Here is a 16,968-nt window from a genome sequence, read left to right as displayed (position 1 = left end):
ACCACAACAACGTCTGACGAAGCGGAGGCACGGGCGTCGGCAGAGGAGAGGCAGCAGAAGCGGCAGCAAGAGCCATAGCCGCCGTATAGAAGCTATAGTGGCCGAGGCGATATCGAAGCCAATAGGTGGGAGCGTCGGGGCGCACACAAAGAAACCAAAGACAAAGTCGGCGAGTCTTCGAAGAGAAAGGCTGGGAACGGCTGGGAAGAAAGAGAGCGAAGAGTGCCGGGAGGAGAGAGCACGACCGAGTGGCAGGAGGAGAGACAGCCCGCGAGACACGGACAGGGCAGGGACAGGGACAGGGACAGAGGCAGAGCCAGAGACGAAGACGGAGGCGGAGGCGGTCAGCGACGTTGGACGAAGTCGTTCAAAATATTGCGCATACGCCGCGTGAACCGAAAGCGAAGAACAACAAGCCGTGTGCTTTTCTTTTTGTGAAAAGCTATATTGTGGCTATCTGTTGGTGTCCATCGAGCTAGATCAAGCCGCCCCAGACAAAGGAGACAGGCGGAGTGGAGGAGCTGCGCAGGAGGAGGAGTGGAAGGATCGCACTGGACAGGATCGGTGTGGGTCTGCTGCCGCCAAGGAACCCGATTTCGAACTGCAGCCGGCTTTAAATCCAGGTGAGTCTACCGAATAAGGGAGAAGTCGCAGAGTAGGGATCCTTTTGGCTCAATCCTCCCCAGGGCAGCCTCCAGTGCCCGGGTTAGTTGGAACTGCAGTAATCCTAGATGCTTCCGCTTGAGCTAGAATTCCTCGGGTCTTCGGTCTCAGCTTGCTGGTTCCTCTGCCTCGGTCGGTCTCGGCCGTTCTCCAGATTATACAACTCTTGTCGGGCCCGCCACTTCCAAGCGCTTTTGCTACGCTCACGAACAGTCGGCCGCACACACACTCACTCGGAGCGGTCCGAGTCCGAATCCGAATCCGAATCCGAACCCGAAACCGAAACAGAAACCGCCTCCCCGAGCATGCCTTGGCAGTAAAAAGTGTCAACTCAAGCACTGAGGTTAGCAGCGCTCGGGGAAAATGCGTCCCCTGGTGCGGACATCGAAGAAAATCCAGAGTCAGCCCCGCAGGGGAAGGAGCGGGAGCGGGAACGGGAGGAGCGGGAGGCGCCACCACCCACGCCAGGGAGTGCGCCAGGTGATCCCGAGGAAGAGCAGGAGAGTGGCAGTGCCGATCGCAGGTCGCAGGTGCGTTTTGGGTTGGAACCGGGGACTCCGGACTCCGGACTCCGGAGGGAGAGCCGTCCAGAGAGCTGGAGCGCCGGGTTGCAGGCGCTATCAAAGTACAAACAAAGCCAATTAGAACTTGAAACTCGCTCTGCGAAGCGGCAGCAGGGCGTAAGGTAAGGCTTCACTCCCACATTTCCCCGATTCCGCTGCTTGGGCTGGCGTTTTATCAGCGGCTTATCAGTAAATAATTCCACCTGTTGCGGGGCTTGTGGGTGTGTGTGTCTGTGTGTGTGGGGGGGGAGATAACGCTGCGAGGTGAGGCATCGCATTAAGCAACGCTTGTACTTGCCGCACGCACACCACGGAGGCTCCCCAAAAAGCAAACTTCGCTTGTTTGCACTGTTCGGCGCTGGAGTGGAAGCCTCATTGCCTTGCCAGTGGATTTCATAGATAACCAAACCAAACCGAACTGAGGCGAACCACACCGCGGACCCACACTTGTACACACTTGAAGATACAGGCACAACGACACTCGCAGATACAGATACAGATACAGATACAGATAGAGAGTCAGTTTACCTCAAATCTTATCTTAAAACTTGACTCGGCAGTGGCGCAGTGACGCAGACGCTTAGAAGTTCTCATTGGCCAGACTTTTCCAGTTTATCGTCCAACTAATCGGGAATGGAGTATATTTTTGGTGACTGGCCAGGGTTTTCCTCCTTCAGGCTAGTCCTCCTTCAGGGTCCTTCGATCGGCAGGGAAGTCTCCAAACAGTAGAGCTTCCTTTCAGACTTGTACTCTCTTCAAGGACTAATCTTAAAGCGTCTCTTTCCTCCCCCTCCAGTTGGGTAGTTCCTCCAGCGATCCTCCGAGCCCCCCCTGCTGGCTCAGTTAATTAATTTGAGACTCTGCCACCTAATTCATTAATTAGAGCCCCGGGGGAGGTCTCCGGTCTCCAGTCTCTTCCCGGACTCACACGTCAGCTTACAACTCGGTCTCAGTTTCGCTTTCCGTTCTCAACCCCTACTTTGTTGCAGCTTGAGACCCACAACCACAACAACAACAACAACAGTAACAAGGCCGCCAGCATGTGCGGCTCTCTGCGGCTTGTACTTGGCTCTATGTGTCTGTGTGTGTGTGGGTGTGTGTGTGTGTGTGTGTGTGTGTTTGTGTCCATGCATTTATTTATAAACTGCGCTCATTGTTGGGGAGCCCTGCTGTCTCCCGTCTTCCTTCCACCTTCCACCTTCCAACCATCCCCTCCTTTTCTCTCTCTAGCTCTCTCTCCCTTGCACGGTTATTTGCTGTTCTTGAGCTTCTGCTTCTTCTTCTTCTTCTTCTTCGAGGGGGTTGTTGTTGTAAACTCGGTTTCAAGCTTTAATTACGCCTCACACACACACACACACACATGTGAAGGGGCCTTCTCGAATTTATTTATTTTTGTGTGGGTGTGTGTGCAAACAGACGAACTCATTCAGGCCCAGCTGTGTGTGGCCCCCTTGGCGGGGCAAAAAGGGGTAGGTGGGCTGGCGAGGAGCGGGAGAGGAGGCAGGGAGCAGTCCCTCTGCCCCCATTCAGTTCTGTTCTTCTGCCGACGTCGCCGCTTCTGCTTCTGGTTCTGCTTGTCCCCGCTGCTCTGCTGCTGCTGCTGCACTCCATTCAACGGTACTTCTGAGCGTGTCCGAATTCGAATTCAAATTCAGTCGAGCTTTGCGTCTCGACGCCGCCGCTCGCGAAGTTTTGCCGCGCGCTCTCTTGTTCCCTGCTTCGTTTTGCGCCCACCGCCACCCACTTTTCTGCGCCCGCTCTCGCCGGCTTCGGCGGCCCCAAAACGTGAGTACGGCTCTTCCATGTGTGAGTGGGGAGAGTGTTTTACGCTAATCTCCAATTTCAAGATTAGATATCGGGGCACCTTTACGCATTCGCTGCCGCTTTTCGCTTCTTCCAGCCCGCCTTTAAACCTCTCCCCCCCTTCCTGTTCGTCCTCGCTGCTCTGGTCCTCCGAGTGGCGAAGGTCGGCTTTGTCCTTTGAGGGGAACGCATTCTTCGAAGGTTCAAAGGATCCCTCATTTCTTCCGCTCAATCGATAAGCTGATAAGCTTTGATAAAAGTCGCAATAACTCACACGCACACACTCCCATTTATCGAGGATTTGGTGACGGTGACGCCGACGCTGACGCCGACCGCGACGACGTCGCATGGCTTTTGGCCGAATCGACTTCGGCCTGGCCTACTCTCCCTTTCGCTTTTCCGCTGCGTTGCCAGCTTATCTCTCCGCGCGCTCTTCTCTCCCACTGTCTGTGTGTGTGCGTGTGTGGGTGCAAAGAGTGGAGCAATAATGTTTTTGTCAATTGCGCCCGCTTCGTTTCTGGTTTTTATTGTTATTTCATTAATTAAAGAACGCAATGGAGTACCACTCTAAGCTGCGAAGTGTAAAGACGTGTGACTAACGACCAGTAGGCAAAAAGAAAAAACCAAACCTTATCAGTTAAAAAAAACCAACAACTATAAGCCAGTGATATACAAAAACAAAAAACACAAAAAACGAGAGCAAAAAGAGAAAAAAGAGAGGCAGAACAAAAAAAGGGCAGGTGCCCAAAAACTATTAAAAAATGCCCCCCGACATAAATAGACTATTTAAAACATCCAACACAGAATCGAAATTCATGACCATAAATAGAACAGACAATAATACATTTAAAGGCCTGAACCCATTCTTGATTAAAAAAGTAATAGACTACACGTGCAATGGTGAAGTGGAGACAGTCAAGGTCACAAAAGTAGGATCATTATTAGTCAAAACAAAAAACAACCTGCAAGCACTAAAACTAAAAAAAATGACCACCTTCCACGACTTTCCTGTAATAGTTAGCGAACACAAAACGCTCAATTTCTCCAAGGGAGTCATATACTCCAACGATCTTCGCAACATTGACGACGAAACTATTTTGCAGGAACTTAAACCACAAAACGTCTCAGAAATACGCAAAATTAAAAAAATTGAAAACAATGAACCCAAAGAAACTGGACTGATCATCGTAACCTTCGCATCATTAACCCTCCCAGAAACAATGATGATAGGATATGAGAGAGTAAATATACGCCCATATATCCCTCTCCCAATGAGATGCAGAAACTGCCTCAGACTTGGACACCCCACAATCGCTTGCACATCAAACAAAACCTGCAACAACTGCTCAGCCGAACAACACACAGCCATAGACGAAATATGCTCCAACGACAAATTCTGCATTAATTGTAAATACAGTCTAACAGACAATAAGCACAGCCCATTAGACAAATCTTGCCCTGAATTTGTTAAACAAAAGGAATTAACATCTATCAAAACAATAGAAAAAGTGGACCACAAAACCGCTCTAAATATATACCATTCTCGACACATCCACCAACCAACTTTATACTCCACAGTTTCAACCGATAAATCTAACATCCAAGCATCAACAACCACCAAACCGCAATCCATTTCATCTAATCATCAAAAAAATTACAAGAACACTGCCATCACTTCTGCAATCACTAAACCTCAACAAAGAAACGCAACAACATACGATGATCTCGACTCGCACATGGACACCACCCCACCCACAGCATCCACCTCCACATTAGCTCCTATTTCATCACTTAACTCTTCCATATCGGAAGAACTTAAACTTAGAATCTACACAAACAAACACAACACCCTCGCCAAATCCTTAAAATCTAAAGAGAAAAATGAACAAAAACAAAAAAAAAACAATAAAAACAAGAACCAACTTAATAGCGACAGCGACGGTTTCTAAAAAAAAAAAAAAACAGCAAATTAGTTCTATCAATCAGTCAAATCCAAAAAAAAAAAACTCTTAAACAATGCTCAAAATAATTCAGTGGAACATGAACGGATACATTAACAACTACAACCAATTACAAATTATTATAAAAAACCATAGCCCTAAGATAATCTCCATACAAGAAACACACCTACATGGTAATCAAAATATACCTATCCCAATTAATTATACACTTTATCAAGTAAACTCTGCCACAAACAGATTTGGGGGAGTTGCACTCCTCATCCACAACTCATTGCAACATCATAATGAACCAATCAACGCCTTTGACTTTGACACAATAGCAGTAACAATATATTCAAAAATTAAATTCACCATAACATCTTCGTACATACCACCCAACAAGAACTTCACAATCCAAAACCTAAGAAACATATACGACAATTTACAACCTCCCCTACTAATAACTGGAGACTTCAATAGCTGGCACAGAAGCTGGGGCTCAATAAACAACAACAAAAGAGGTAACACACTATTTAAATTTATAAATCAATCTTCCCTCATAACAATGAACAACGGCTCAGCAACCCACTTTACCACACATCACACTTTCACACACATAGATCTCGCATTTGCTTCTCCCCCTCTGAATCTGAACTCCAAATGGCATACAGATAGCTCCCTGGCCTGTAGCGACCACTACCCAATACACATCGACCTATTCGAAGAACACAACATGAACAATCCCACTGAAAGACCAAGATTTAACCTTAACAAAGCAAACTGGCCCCTATTCAAGGATATCGCAGACAAGCTGTCAACTGACAAACCCCCTAGCTCAAATATTAATAAAGAAGCCGCCAATATAACCAGAATAATAATTCTGGCCGCCAATGAAGCCATTCCCCAATCACGCCACTCTAAGAGAAAGAGGAACGTCCCATGGTGGGATAAAACACTTCAACAATTAAAAAACGAAAAACGAATTGCCTGGAATATACTTAAGAGAAACATCAACACTACAAACATACTAACATACAAAAAAGCCAACGCTAAACTTAAGCGGGAAATAAAAATTAGAAAAAAAATGTCAATGGAAAACTTCACAGCAGAAATTAACCCAAATTCTCCCATCGGCGAAATTTGGACTAAAATTAACCGTTTCTGCGGCCTTAAAGCTAGGCACAACATCCACTGTCTTACCAATCCAAACGACCCAACACAAAGCATACTAGATCGAAATGAAATAGCTAACACCCTCTGCACCCACTGGTCCAATACCTCACGAGACAGCCATTTCCATGCAATATTCTTAGAAAGGAAATCCAACCCGATCCTTAACACACACATCCCCTCACCTGCAGCTCTTAAAATAGAAAAGGATATAACTTTCATAGAACTCCTTGCAGCACTCAACCAACTAAAGGGGAAAACGCCGGGTCGCGACCGCATAAGCTATCCTATGTTAAAAAACCTATCCAAAACACTACAATATAGACTTCTGAATCTATTCAACAACATACTCAAATCACACATCCCTCAGCAATACAAGGCAAGCAGTATAATACCCATTCCTAAAGCAAACCTGAACAAAACCGACGTCAACTCATACCGACCCATCTCCCTCAACCCATGCATATCAAAGGTCCTTGACAAAATAATAGCTAAACGGCTATGGTGGCTAGCCACAAATGGCAAGCTTCTAGATAACCGTCAAATGGGATTTAGAAAGGGAAAATCGGTTTCTGATTCTCTAGCCATTCTAGATTATCAGATAACTACATCTCTTTCAAGGAAAAACCATACATCGATTATCTCGCTAGACTTCGCCAAAGCATTCGACAGGATAGGCATCCACAGCATCATTGACGAGCTCAATGCTTGGAAAATTGGCCCAAAGATCCTAAGATATACAAAAAACTTCCTCACCAACAGAAAAATTACAGTTCTTGTAAACAAATCTTACTCCAACCCCCAGCCACTATACAACGGAATACCGCAAGGATCTCCATTGTCAGTGATACTCTTTGCAATAGCCTTTAACCAACTCAACAAAATACTAGCTACCCACAAAAAAACAGAATTCACTGCCTACGCCGACGACTTTACTATAATGTACAAACTAGGTAAAATACAAAACAGCCTTAACATAGACCCACTGCTAAACGACATCAATCAATGGTGCAACTACTCTGGTGCATCACTCTCAACCAGCAAGTGCAAGCACCTGCATATCTGTAGAAAGAAAAACTGCAATTTCACTCTGCAATCCAACAACTCCCCCCTACAGAATGTCACGTCCCTTAAAATACTTGGCATAACAATAACAAAAAATTACAAATGGAACAAACACATTGATAACCTAGCTCTGGAACTATCCAGAAGACTAGACGTAATCAAATGCCTGTCTAGCAAAAAATTCTGCAGCAACACAAACACAATCATATACGTGGTAAACTCCATTTTAATGTCTAAAATTGACTTCGGCATACATCTATATGGAAATGCACCAAAATCGACACTAAGCAAGCTTAAAACGATTTACCACTCTGCAATAAGAATCGCCTTAAACGCCTTCCGCACAACCCCAATCAATAACCTATTATACGAAGCCAACATACTACCGATAGAACATAGGACAACATACGCAACGCAAAAAAATATCAAAATTATAATCAACTCCAAAAACTCTCCAATAGAAAAAATTTACAACAAAATAATAAACTCTAAAAAAACCCCAAAATTCCCGTCTTCACTGCACAACACAATAGAACATTTAAAAAATCTTAATATACACATATCACCGCTGACATGCAAAAGGGAAAAGACCCCTCACTGGCTGCACCACATCACAAATATAAACACTTCACTTCACACTCTACCCAAGGAAGATACACCACCCTTAACCTACCAACTACGTTTCAACGAACTGAAAAACACACTACCAAACAGACATTTCCTGTATACAGACGGATCGAAATCAGCTGACGGAGTGTCATTCAGCGTAACAACAGAAAACGAGATTATAGAACACCACATTCTACCTCAATACTCCTCCATATACACAGCCGAAATATCAGCGATCCTTAAAGCATGCAATTACGCCAGCAAACATGGAGGGAAATTTGTAATCTGCACAGATTCCCTCTCAGCTTTACAAGAAATCGACAACATCAAAAACCACAACTTTTACACCTCCTCCATAAGGAATATATTAAATAAAGACAATAAAAATAAAATTCTGCTACTATGGGTCCCAGGACACTGCGGGATCATAGGTAACGAATTCGCAGACGAAACTGCTAAAAAAGCCCATAATTTCCCTCTTATCATCCAAAACAACTTCAACCAAATAGACATCCTTAAACACATTAAACGGAACACCCAATCCCTCAAATACGAAATACTCAACCACTCCTCATCACACTACAAAAACATCAACCACGACAGTGAACCAAGCAAAAACATCTCTCGAGCCGACTCAATTAAATTCTTAAGAATTAGACTAGGACACACCAACCTAACCCACAGTCACTTACTTACTAAAACACCACCTCCAATCTGCCCAAACTGCAACACAATACTAACCCTACAACACTTATTAATCGACTGTCCTGCCCTCGAGCAAGAGAGATCAAAACTAAAATTAAAACAAACATTAACTGAAATCACCTCATTTGATAATATACAACAAACAGTACAATTCCTAAAAAACATAAAAATGTACCACACAATATAAATTGAAACTTCCATATACATAAATATGTAAATAGAATCTAATTAAAATACTTAGTCATTAACACTTAATTTAAGAACACCACACATGTTACATATTATAAAATAGATCTTAAGCAGAAGGCCATTGTAGCTATTGCTTAATACAAAAGCAAAAATTGCCCGCACTTTAAAATTGTTGGCAATTCCTTTATAAATAAATAAAATAAAATAAAGAACGCAATGGGAGTGGGTGCGATGGGAGTTCCCTTTCAGCACGGCACATCCTTCGGTCCAAAAGCTCTTATCGATATTCTAAGCCCCTAGCGGTGCCAGCGTGACCCACTTCTCTAAAGATGGTCCTTGTTTCGCCGATAAGTCGATTACCAATTAACCGTTAGAGAGTGTTCGGGAGTTAATCGAAGCCCGAAGAGCCCAAGAGCGAAAATGAGGCGGCATAACAGGAAAGCTTTTGGCAAAAAATGTGCCAAGTCTGAGTCTGAACAATGTCCTAGCATGTGGTCCTCGCCAATCCTGACTCCTCTCTTCTGTTTCCAGCTTCAAGACGTCTAGCAAACGGCTAAAAATGGAGAAGACTCCCCGGTACACGCAGCGGGAGCGGAACATGGTGCTGCGCTACGCGGCGCAGTACAAGGACGTGATCGAGAACAAGCGCACCGACGCCGAGTCGAACCGCAAAAAGGACGAGGTGTGGCTGGAGATCGCAAAGGAGTTCAATTCGCGGGTCTACCACCAGCGCAGCGCCAAGCAGCTGCGCCAGCTCTACAAGAACATGAAGCTGCTGCTCAAGAAGGACCTGTGCGGCGAGGACAAGACAAACCCCTCGTTCATGGACCTGCTCAACAAGTTGTCCCAGCAGGAGTCAATGGCCCAGTACATTTCCGATCAGTTCTCGCCCGACGGCGCGGGCGGAGGCGGCAGCGGCTCCAAGCAAGGCGGAGCCGGGAACGGCAATCACGGCGACGACTACGACGACTCCAAGGTGGGTTTGGCAATTGCCTCTGTCGGCCAGCATGAGACTTACCCTTTTTTGACCAATTTCAGCTCCCCCACTACGGCGAGGGCATGGATACGGAGGTGATCCTGATCAAGTCGGAGACCATCAGCGACAACGAGCAGACGGACAACGGCATGGACTGTTTGGACGACGACGATGACGACGACTGCCTGAGTCCCAAGGCGCCCGAAGTCTGCCTGGAGGAGGAGGACGATGTGCTCTTCCCCACGGACCTGCGCCAGCTGCAGCAAGTCTCCTCGTCGGCTGCCTCGGCGTCGGGAGTCGGGGCATCCACAGCCTCCCTGCCGGGCAACATATTCAGCAACGGCATTGCGGATCCTGTGCCTCGTGCCGCCAGCTCGCCCGTGTGCTCCACTAAGACCTCGGCAAGCTCCAGCGGAAGCTACGCACCGGGAACGCCCAAGCCGGACATCACCATTCAGAACGTGGGCCACATCCGAGTCGGGTCCTTCGCGAACATAAACAAGACGCTGCAGAATGGCGGCTCCAGTTCGGGCGGCATCTCGTCTGCCAACGGGGTCAACACCAATGGAGTTCTGCCCCTGACCGCGGAGCAAGTGCAGCAACACACGCTGCTCAATGGCCTCGGCCTGTCCGCGGTCAACCCGCCGCCCCAGAGTCTACAGGCAGCTATCAACGCCGCCACAGCTTTCGTCTCCGTAAATAACTCCTCGGCGGTGGCCAGCAGTCGGGGCACTCCGCCCACCCTGCAGCTGCCACGCCTACAGAGGGGCAACAACAACAACAACAGCCACACTGGAAACGCCAACAGCTCGTCGGTATCCACGAACGGAGTGCAGCTGCTGCTCAACGGAGGCCACCACCACAGCGGTCACCAGAGCCACCACAACCAGCACGCGCATCAGAAGCCAGGGGGCGTGGCAATCGGAGCAGCCGGAAGCTTCAATGGCTACAATGGCCTAGCCGTAGCGGTGCCGTGCGCCAACCTGAACACCAGCAGCGGATCCGGCAGTGGCGGAAGCAGTGCCAACAGCAGCGGGGCCGGCTTGGGCCTTCACAGCGCGGGTTCTGGAGGCTCAGGAGGGATCGGAGCAAGCGGCAGCAGTGGCTCACGCAGCCAGCAGCAGGAGCTTATGAACTCGCTGCGGATCGAGGAGAGCAAGCGAAAGATCGACCTGCTGAACGCCCAGATAGAGTACTGGCAGACCCTGACCCGCAAGCTCAACAGCCAGTCGGGGCACCTGCCGAATCCGGCCTGCCCCTGCCACTTTCCCGGCGCCAATGTCCTCTCGCCGAGCGCGGGCGCCGTCGGAGCCGGCAGCTCCTCGTCCTCCGTATCCGCCAGTGTTCTGCAGAGCCAGGCCAGCAGCAGCTAGTCCGCCGGGAATGGAGATGATGGGTGCGGCGTTCTTGAGGAGGACGGGAACGCCAGCGACAGCGACATCATCTCCATAGTGGACATAGATGATGACGACGAGGAGCCGGACGAGGAGGAGCAGGAGACCGACGAGGAGGTGGAGCAGGCAATGGCGATTTCCGCGCTGCGCCACGAGGATGACGACGAAGATGACTCACAGGATGCCTTGGTCAAGGACGTGGGCGTGGTGGGCCCCGCCTCGCCACGAGAAGCCGCCTCCAAGCTGCTGCGCCAGCTCGCCGAGGAACGGTGTTAGTATTTTTTTCTAGTTTGCATGCCATGTATTAACCTAAGCAGCCACCTTTTAATCCTAGTTTTAGCCGGTGTCCCGGGCATAGAGATGCATAGGTAGATAGGTGCATGTGTCCATACGTGGGCGTACGGATAACGTACAATGGGGCCCAGTTTGAGTGCCAAAAAGGCGGAGGAGCCTTGCCATCGAGAAAGCTTGCCAAAGGACCCACTTTGAGGTCACACCACTCGCAAACGCTATTTATTTGCTAACCTACACGTAGTCTTTAGTCTAAGTTGTTCTTTTTTTTCCCTATCACTATTTAATTATTATTTTATTATTATTATATCGGTCTGTTTTTAGTTCGTTTTGATGTTAAGTTTTTTTTTGAAGAGCTGCAACCAAAAATAAGAGAAGATCTTAACATTGTACATTTATTTTAAAGTAAACTAAGTGCTAACTTACTTAATTAGAGCCGATGCCCCCCAGAGCCGCGAGCCGGGAGCCGGGAGACGAGAAAACAAAGAACGAAACTGTACAAATGTGGTTCCTAATCTAGTCCTTAAAGTCCGTAGGAGACGATTCGTAAACAAGCATCAAGCCGTGAACTTGTATTATTTTTATAGACCCTCTGCCCCGACCAGGTCCCTTCCCGAGCCCCCAACAGCCCCAACAGCCCCCAGCCTGCAAAAAAGAGAGTTCAGAACCCCAGAAAGAAACCTTGCCTAAGAAACGTAGCTAATTTAATGTACTTAAAGAACCAAACCAACAAAAAGCTAAAACGCAAAGTGAAGTAAAGTCTGTACAGAAAAAGTGAATGTTAGGAGAGAAACTTGCTAGTCGTCGCTACATACTTGTATTCTAGTGTAGGGTACAGCCATTTAGTTACTAATTGTACGTGTAAAATACGAATAATTACTACCCAGTAACCAAAATTTACAAAGGATCAACCTTACGACACTTAAAACACAAAAACCAAAAACAAAATCCAAATGTGGAAACCGTACAACAAAAAACACAAAACTTTATACAAATTTTGTAAACAAATTTATAAATAAAACAATGAATTTACTTTGTGGCCTAGCCGGAGGGTTCTGATTAATGGGGGATCACCATTTTACGCATAAAAATGGATTGGACGTTGCCTTGAGCTCCGAAACCTTTTCAAACTGCCGCCGATAAATACCGTCCTTTTCAACACTACTTTTTTCGATAAGAATTATCGGGGAAAAGTAATCGGTCCTGACTGGAAAAGTCTGGCCCCTCTTCATCGCCAAAGTTGTTGCCAATTATAATTGCGAATTTGGGAACCAGCAGCAACAACAACACGAGCAGAGCAGCAACAGCAGCAGCGGTAGCGAAAATAAAAACAACGCAGCTTCACAGTGGCAGTAGTCAATGAAGTGAACGCGAACATAAAACCTGTGTGCCGCTCTCGCCATCACACACTCTCTTTCGTGAGTGTGTGCCTGTGTGTGTGTGTGTGTTTGCGAATTTGGATAGCTTACGCGCCCCCACAAGCCCCACGGCCCCCGCCCTCTTGCCTTTTGCCCAGCGGAGCACCTGAAGCACCTGGAGCACCTTGAGCGCACACCTGTCACTGCGAGCGTTGTTTTATCCGCCGGAGAGGCTGGAGGCGTAACGAATCCCTAGGAATTGGCACCAGCTGTTCGCTGGTAGTCCCTGAAAGCCAGCAGCTCCTTCGACTGAAGCGGGCCTTCAGAGGGGAGCAGCCTCCCACCCGAGCGAGCGAGAAAGAGAGAGAGAGACCCCTGTACTCCCAGGAGGAGAGCTTCTCGGTGAGTGTTCGCTATTGCTGCTGCTGAGAGCGCCTGGATGCCCGGCTTCCACCTCAATGAAATGGGTGAAATGGTCCTGGACGCCATCGACGACATCGGCGTGGTCGATGTCTATGACCTGGCCTCCGATATTGGCAAGGAGTACGAGCGGATCATGGACCGCTTCGGAACGGATGCGGTGAGTGGTCTGATGCCGAAGATCATCAATACGCTGGAGCTCCTGGAGGCGCTGGCCACGAAGAACGAGCGCGAGAACTCCACCATCCAGGAGTTGCGGGACAAGGTGGCCCAGCTGGAGAGCGAGAAGCTGGAGAAGGCCGAGTTCCGGCGACGCTTCGAAAAGGAGCTGGAGCTCATTGAGGAGCAGTGGCGCAGCGAGACCAATGAGCTGGTGGACCTGGTCTCCTCGCTGCAGGACGAGAACAAGCGCCTGGTCAAGCAGACGCAGGACCTGCAGTCGTCTTCCGCGCAGAGCTCCGGCCTGGGGGCCAGCCTCACCGAGAGCATCATCAGCATGACCAACAACGAGCTGCACAGCGCGCTGTCGGACACCCAAGTGCTGCAGCGGCTCAAGGAGCAGATCTACAAGCAGCGGGACGAACTGAAGCAGCGCGAGCGCGAGCTGCAGGACAAGTACAGCGAGCTGGAGCACGTGAGTATATTGCAGGGGCTTCTCCGGCCACCACTAGCAATGTGTGTCTTCTTTGGCAGCTTAACATCCAGGCGGAGCGCCTGAAGGCCTCCGAGCGGGACACTCGCCGCCGCCACAAGCTGATGCAGGCTCAGGTGAAGACGCTGTGCGAGGAGCGGGCCGACTTCCTGGCCCAGCTGCAGGATCAGAGCCGGGAGATCAACCAGCTGCGCAAGCGTCTGGGCCTGGCCGAGAAGGAGAACGAGGACCTTGTAGCCTCCTACGACGATGGCCAAAACGATCCGAATCGGCCGCGGTACACCACCCGGGAGTTGAAGGAGCTGATAAGCGAGCGGGACGAGCTATTGACCACCATCGACGGCCTCAACGAGCAGCTGGCGGAGCTGAAGCCGCCTAGTCAGGCGAAGGCCAAGCGCCAGCGCCACTTCTCCAGCTCGGACGACAGCGACGACGAGGACGACGGTCATGTGGCGGACAACGACGACGACGAGGAGGAGGAGGAGGCCGCCGAGGCGGACGTGCCGGCAGCCGGCGAAACGTAAGGACCACTGCAGGCCCACTCACCCCGAGTACTAATCCCCTTTCGCCTGATTCATCGGTTTGGCTCTGACTTGCCCGCCACTTAGTAAACTTATTCAAATCGCCCTATGATGCAAGCCCGGTGACTCACCGGCTCATTGTTTGTCATTTTGATTGCAAGGTTAACTGCTTTTGAAACAATTCGCAAAGGCGACTGCGCTTTAGATACTAGGGGTGTTGAGGGTCGGCCCTGTTCTGCGTCCAAAAATACTAATTATGATCTTGCTCCACAGGCCCCCCGAGCACGACGCTCCTGTGCAGGGGCCGCTGCCCTACGAACCGGACGACGCCCCCTGGAAAAAGAGCTCGGAGTCGGGAATACGCAAGTTGTAAGTAGGATCCCTGATCCTGTTTGTGCCTCCTACTGACTGTCGATTCGCAATCTAGCTTCCGGAAACTATTCTCGGATCCTTCGGACGGAAACAACACATTCCCGAAACGTTCCTTGGCCACGCTCTCGAAGATGGCTCTCTCGGCCTCGCCCGGTTCCGTATCCGCCTCCGAGGCGGCGAAGTAAGCGCCCCCATGAAGCATCCGAGTTGGCGTGCATTTCATTTTCGTTTGTTTTCTGTTTCCGTTCTTTTTTGTTTTCCGTTTCCGTTCCGTTTCCGCACCCTGCATTCCGTATTCCGCAATCCGCAATCCGCAATCCGCAATCCGCATTCTGCATTCCGCCTTCCGCATCTCGCATCTATACGAATACTTTATTTATTATTTATTATTTGATGTTTATGTTTAGTTTGGGCAGTTGCCTCTACCTGACCCTGTCCCTCGCCATTCACCTGCTCCGCTGGAGCTGTACATACCTAGTATACACCCTCGATTGCTGTGCCCTCGTAATTCTAAGTTGTTATGCGATTCTGTTTACGTAATATGCCTCCTTCGTAACCCTAATCCGCTAACCGTAACCCTAATCCGTAATCCGTAATCCGTAATCCGTAATCGGTAATCCGTAACAGTACTGGGTATTTTATACAAACTCCACTTTGTATGTTTTTGTACTTTGTATTTAATCTTAACTTAACGCCTACAATTAAGAATCAAAACACACACACACCACAACTGGAAGGACACAAAGGTCTATGCCAGAGACGGTCACAGAGGAGTTTTAATGAATTTATAAAAGTAAAGTCGGGGGAGGGACGACCTCGAACAAGGCCTCGAACAACTACTAACTGTAGAGATAACGCATCGAGGCGGCAAGCTGTGCCAGGGAGTGCCAGTGGAACCCCAACTATGTGTAGACTAGCCCATCCCCATCCATATCCATATCCATATCCATATCCTCATCCATGTGCCCATCGCTCTGTCTCCCGCACTCCCCCAAGTATTTTAGCATTCTCATAGCAGTTGCCCCAAGCGGCCTTATATATTACAAATTTATCAAAATACGCAACACGTTTAGGAAGTGGAGAGCGAAAATCCAGATCGCAGAGGCCCAGGCCGACGCGAAATATATAAATATATAATTGATATAATTAGCAAACGTTACAACCTTAGCGCATTGTTTGTTGAATTGAACTTAAAACTAAACACTACGAGCAGTAAGCAATTAGAACCCACTTAGAGCGCAGAAGATGCCAAAAGATACAATTAGAGCGCGAGTGTTTTAGCCAAACGGACTTAGCCATTAGCCAGCTCTCCAGCTACTCTCCAGCTCGGATTGTTGTGACCGACTCGAATCGACTCGAACCCCAGAGAGACTAGGACCTGTACGCCCGAACCCGAACGCCTTATTCCGGGAGATCTCAGACGCTCGGAGTCCCCGCCCCGGACTCGAAAACTGTAGCATACTTTTCTGTTCCATCCGCTATTGCATCCCAGTTCTGATCCCACTGGATCCACTTTATTATATTATTTCGCGTACCTGTTACCTGATAGTTTGACCTCCGAGTGGTTCTGTTCCCGTGGAGCCGGGTGAGAGTCTCCCCCAACCAGCACAAAGCGAGGGAACTCCAGTTACATATCAGCTTCGTCGATAGCATCGATCCCATGTGCCAAAGACTAATTGTCGGCCCGCCCCCACGACCCAGGCCCAGTCTCCGCGATCAGCACCACCCAGTCTCGTCCCAATTGAATCAGTCTTTGGCCAGGCAACTGACCTCACGACTACGCACCTCCCCTGAGCAAGGTGGACTGGCGAACAGACCGACTATTAGAGTGGGGATTGGAGGAGAGGAGGAGAAGAGAGAAGAACGAAGTTGAGAGACGCCGAGACATGAGAGTTTTTGGCGAACTAATGTTAACTAAATTTATATATACATATACACCCGCATTATACATAATATACTTTACTATATACTATGTAATACCGATTATATGGACTATGACTAACCAAAAGAAGGCAACAATTATACAATTAAACGAGAAACCGAGAGTAAGAGTCGCAAGCGGGACGCCAGAGAGCGCCCCAGTGGACCACGGCATCCGGACGCGGACTGAAGGACCTCCGGATCCACGGCGCGGAAGGACTCGGCAAGGAGAGTGGAATGGGACCCAGGAGGAGGACTCCTCACACGGGCATCCTGTGCGATCCCAGTACGTATTTACAATTCATGTTTGGTCGGCAGTTTCCCAGCCAAAGTCAACAATAAAACTTATGAACCATT

The 16,968-nt window shown here is 48.8% G+C and overlaps 2 protein-coding genes across 3 annotated transcripts; both read left to right on the top strand.

Annotated features, from left to right (window-relative positions):
* Positions 1–956: 956 nt before the first annotated feature.
* LOC6503703 (midnolin homolog) lies at positions 957–12,412 on the top strand. Its single transcript, XM_014905555.3, has 3 exons — positions 957–1,193; positions 9,239–9,683; positions 9,746–12,412. The coding sequence occupies exons 1-3, from the start codon at positions 1,027–1,029 to the stop codon at positions 11,054–11,056; spliced, it is 1,923 nt and encodes a 640-aa protein (XP_014761041.1). The 5' UTR covers positions 957–1,026; the 3' UTR covers positions 11,057–12,412.
* A 125-nt stretch (positions 12,413–12,537) lies between these two features.
* LOC6503704 (RILP-like protein homolog) lies at positions 12,538–16,968 on the top strand. Of its 2 annotated transcripts, XM_001963858.3 has the most exons (5): positions 12,538–13,780; positions 13,840–14,318; positions 14,593–14,688; positions 14,747–14,872; positions 15,099–16,968. In XM_001963858.3, exons 1-5 carry the CDS (start codon positions 13,166–13,168, stop codon positions 15,229–15,231), a joined length of 1,449 nt encoding a protein of 482 aa, XP_001963894.2. In that variant the 5' UTR covers positions 12,538–13,165; the 3' UTR covers positions 15,232–16,968. The 2 variants fall into 2 exon arrangements, with proteins under 2 accessions (XP_001963894.2, XP_044572758.1); XM_044716823.1 differs by having other exon boundaries at positions 12,539–13,780; positions 14,747–16,968.

The sequence above is a fragment of the Drosophila ananassae genome, chromosome XL (genome assembly GCF_017639315.1).
Source record: "Drosophila ananassae strain 14024-0371.13 chromosome XL, ASM1763931v2, whole genome shotgun sequence".
Taxonomy (NCBI): domain Eukaryota; kingdom Metazoa; phylum Arthropoda; class Insecta; order Diptera; family Drosophilidae; genus Drosophila; species Drosophila ananassae.
This window is presented reverse-complemented; position numbering and strand designations above follow the sequence as displayed.

What these genes read in the sequence shown, in the direction of transcription:
- LOC6503704 (XM_001963858.3), top strand. Translation starts at nt 13,166, where the DNA reads ATGCCCGGCTTCCACCTCAATGAAATGGGTGAAATGGTCCTGGACGCC. An exon ending in GAGTCGGGAATACGCAAGTT is followed by an intron (nt 14,689 to 14,746) that starts GTAAGTAGGATC and finishes TTCGCAATCTAG; the next exon opens with CTTCCGGAAACTATTCTCGG. An exon ending in TCCGCCTCCGAGGCGGCGAA is followed by an intron (nt 14,873 to 15,098) that starts GTAAGCGCCCCC and finishes GTTTATGTTTAG; the next exon opens with TTTGGGCAGTTGCCTCTACC.
- LOC6503703 (XM_014905555.3), top strand. Translation starts at nt 1,027, where the DNA reads ATGCGTCCCCTGGTGCGGACATCGAAGAAAATCCAGAGTCAGCCCCGC. An exon ending in GTGCCGATCGCAGGTCGCAG is followed by an intron (nt 1,194 to 9,238) that starts GTGCGTTTTGGG and finishes TTCTGTTTCCAG; the next exon opens with CTTCAAGACGTCTAGCAAAC. An exon ending in ACGACTACGACGACTCCAAG is followed by an intron (nt 9,684 to 9,745) that starts GTGGGTTTGGCA and finishes GACCAATTTCAG; the next exon opens with CTCCCCCACTACGGCGAGGG.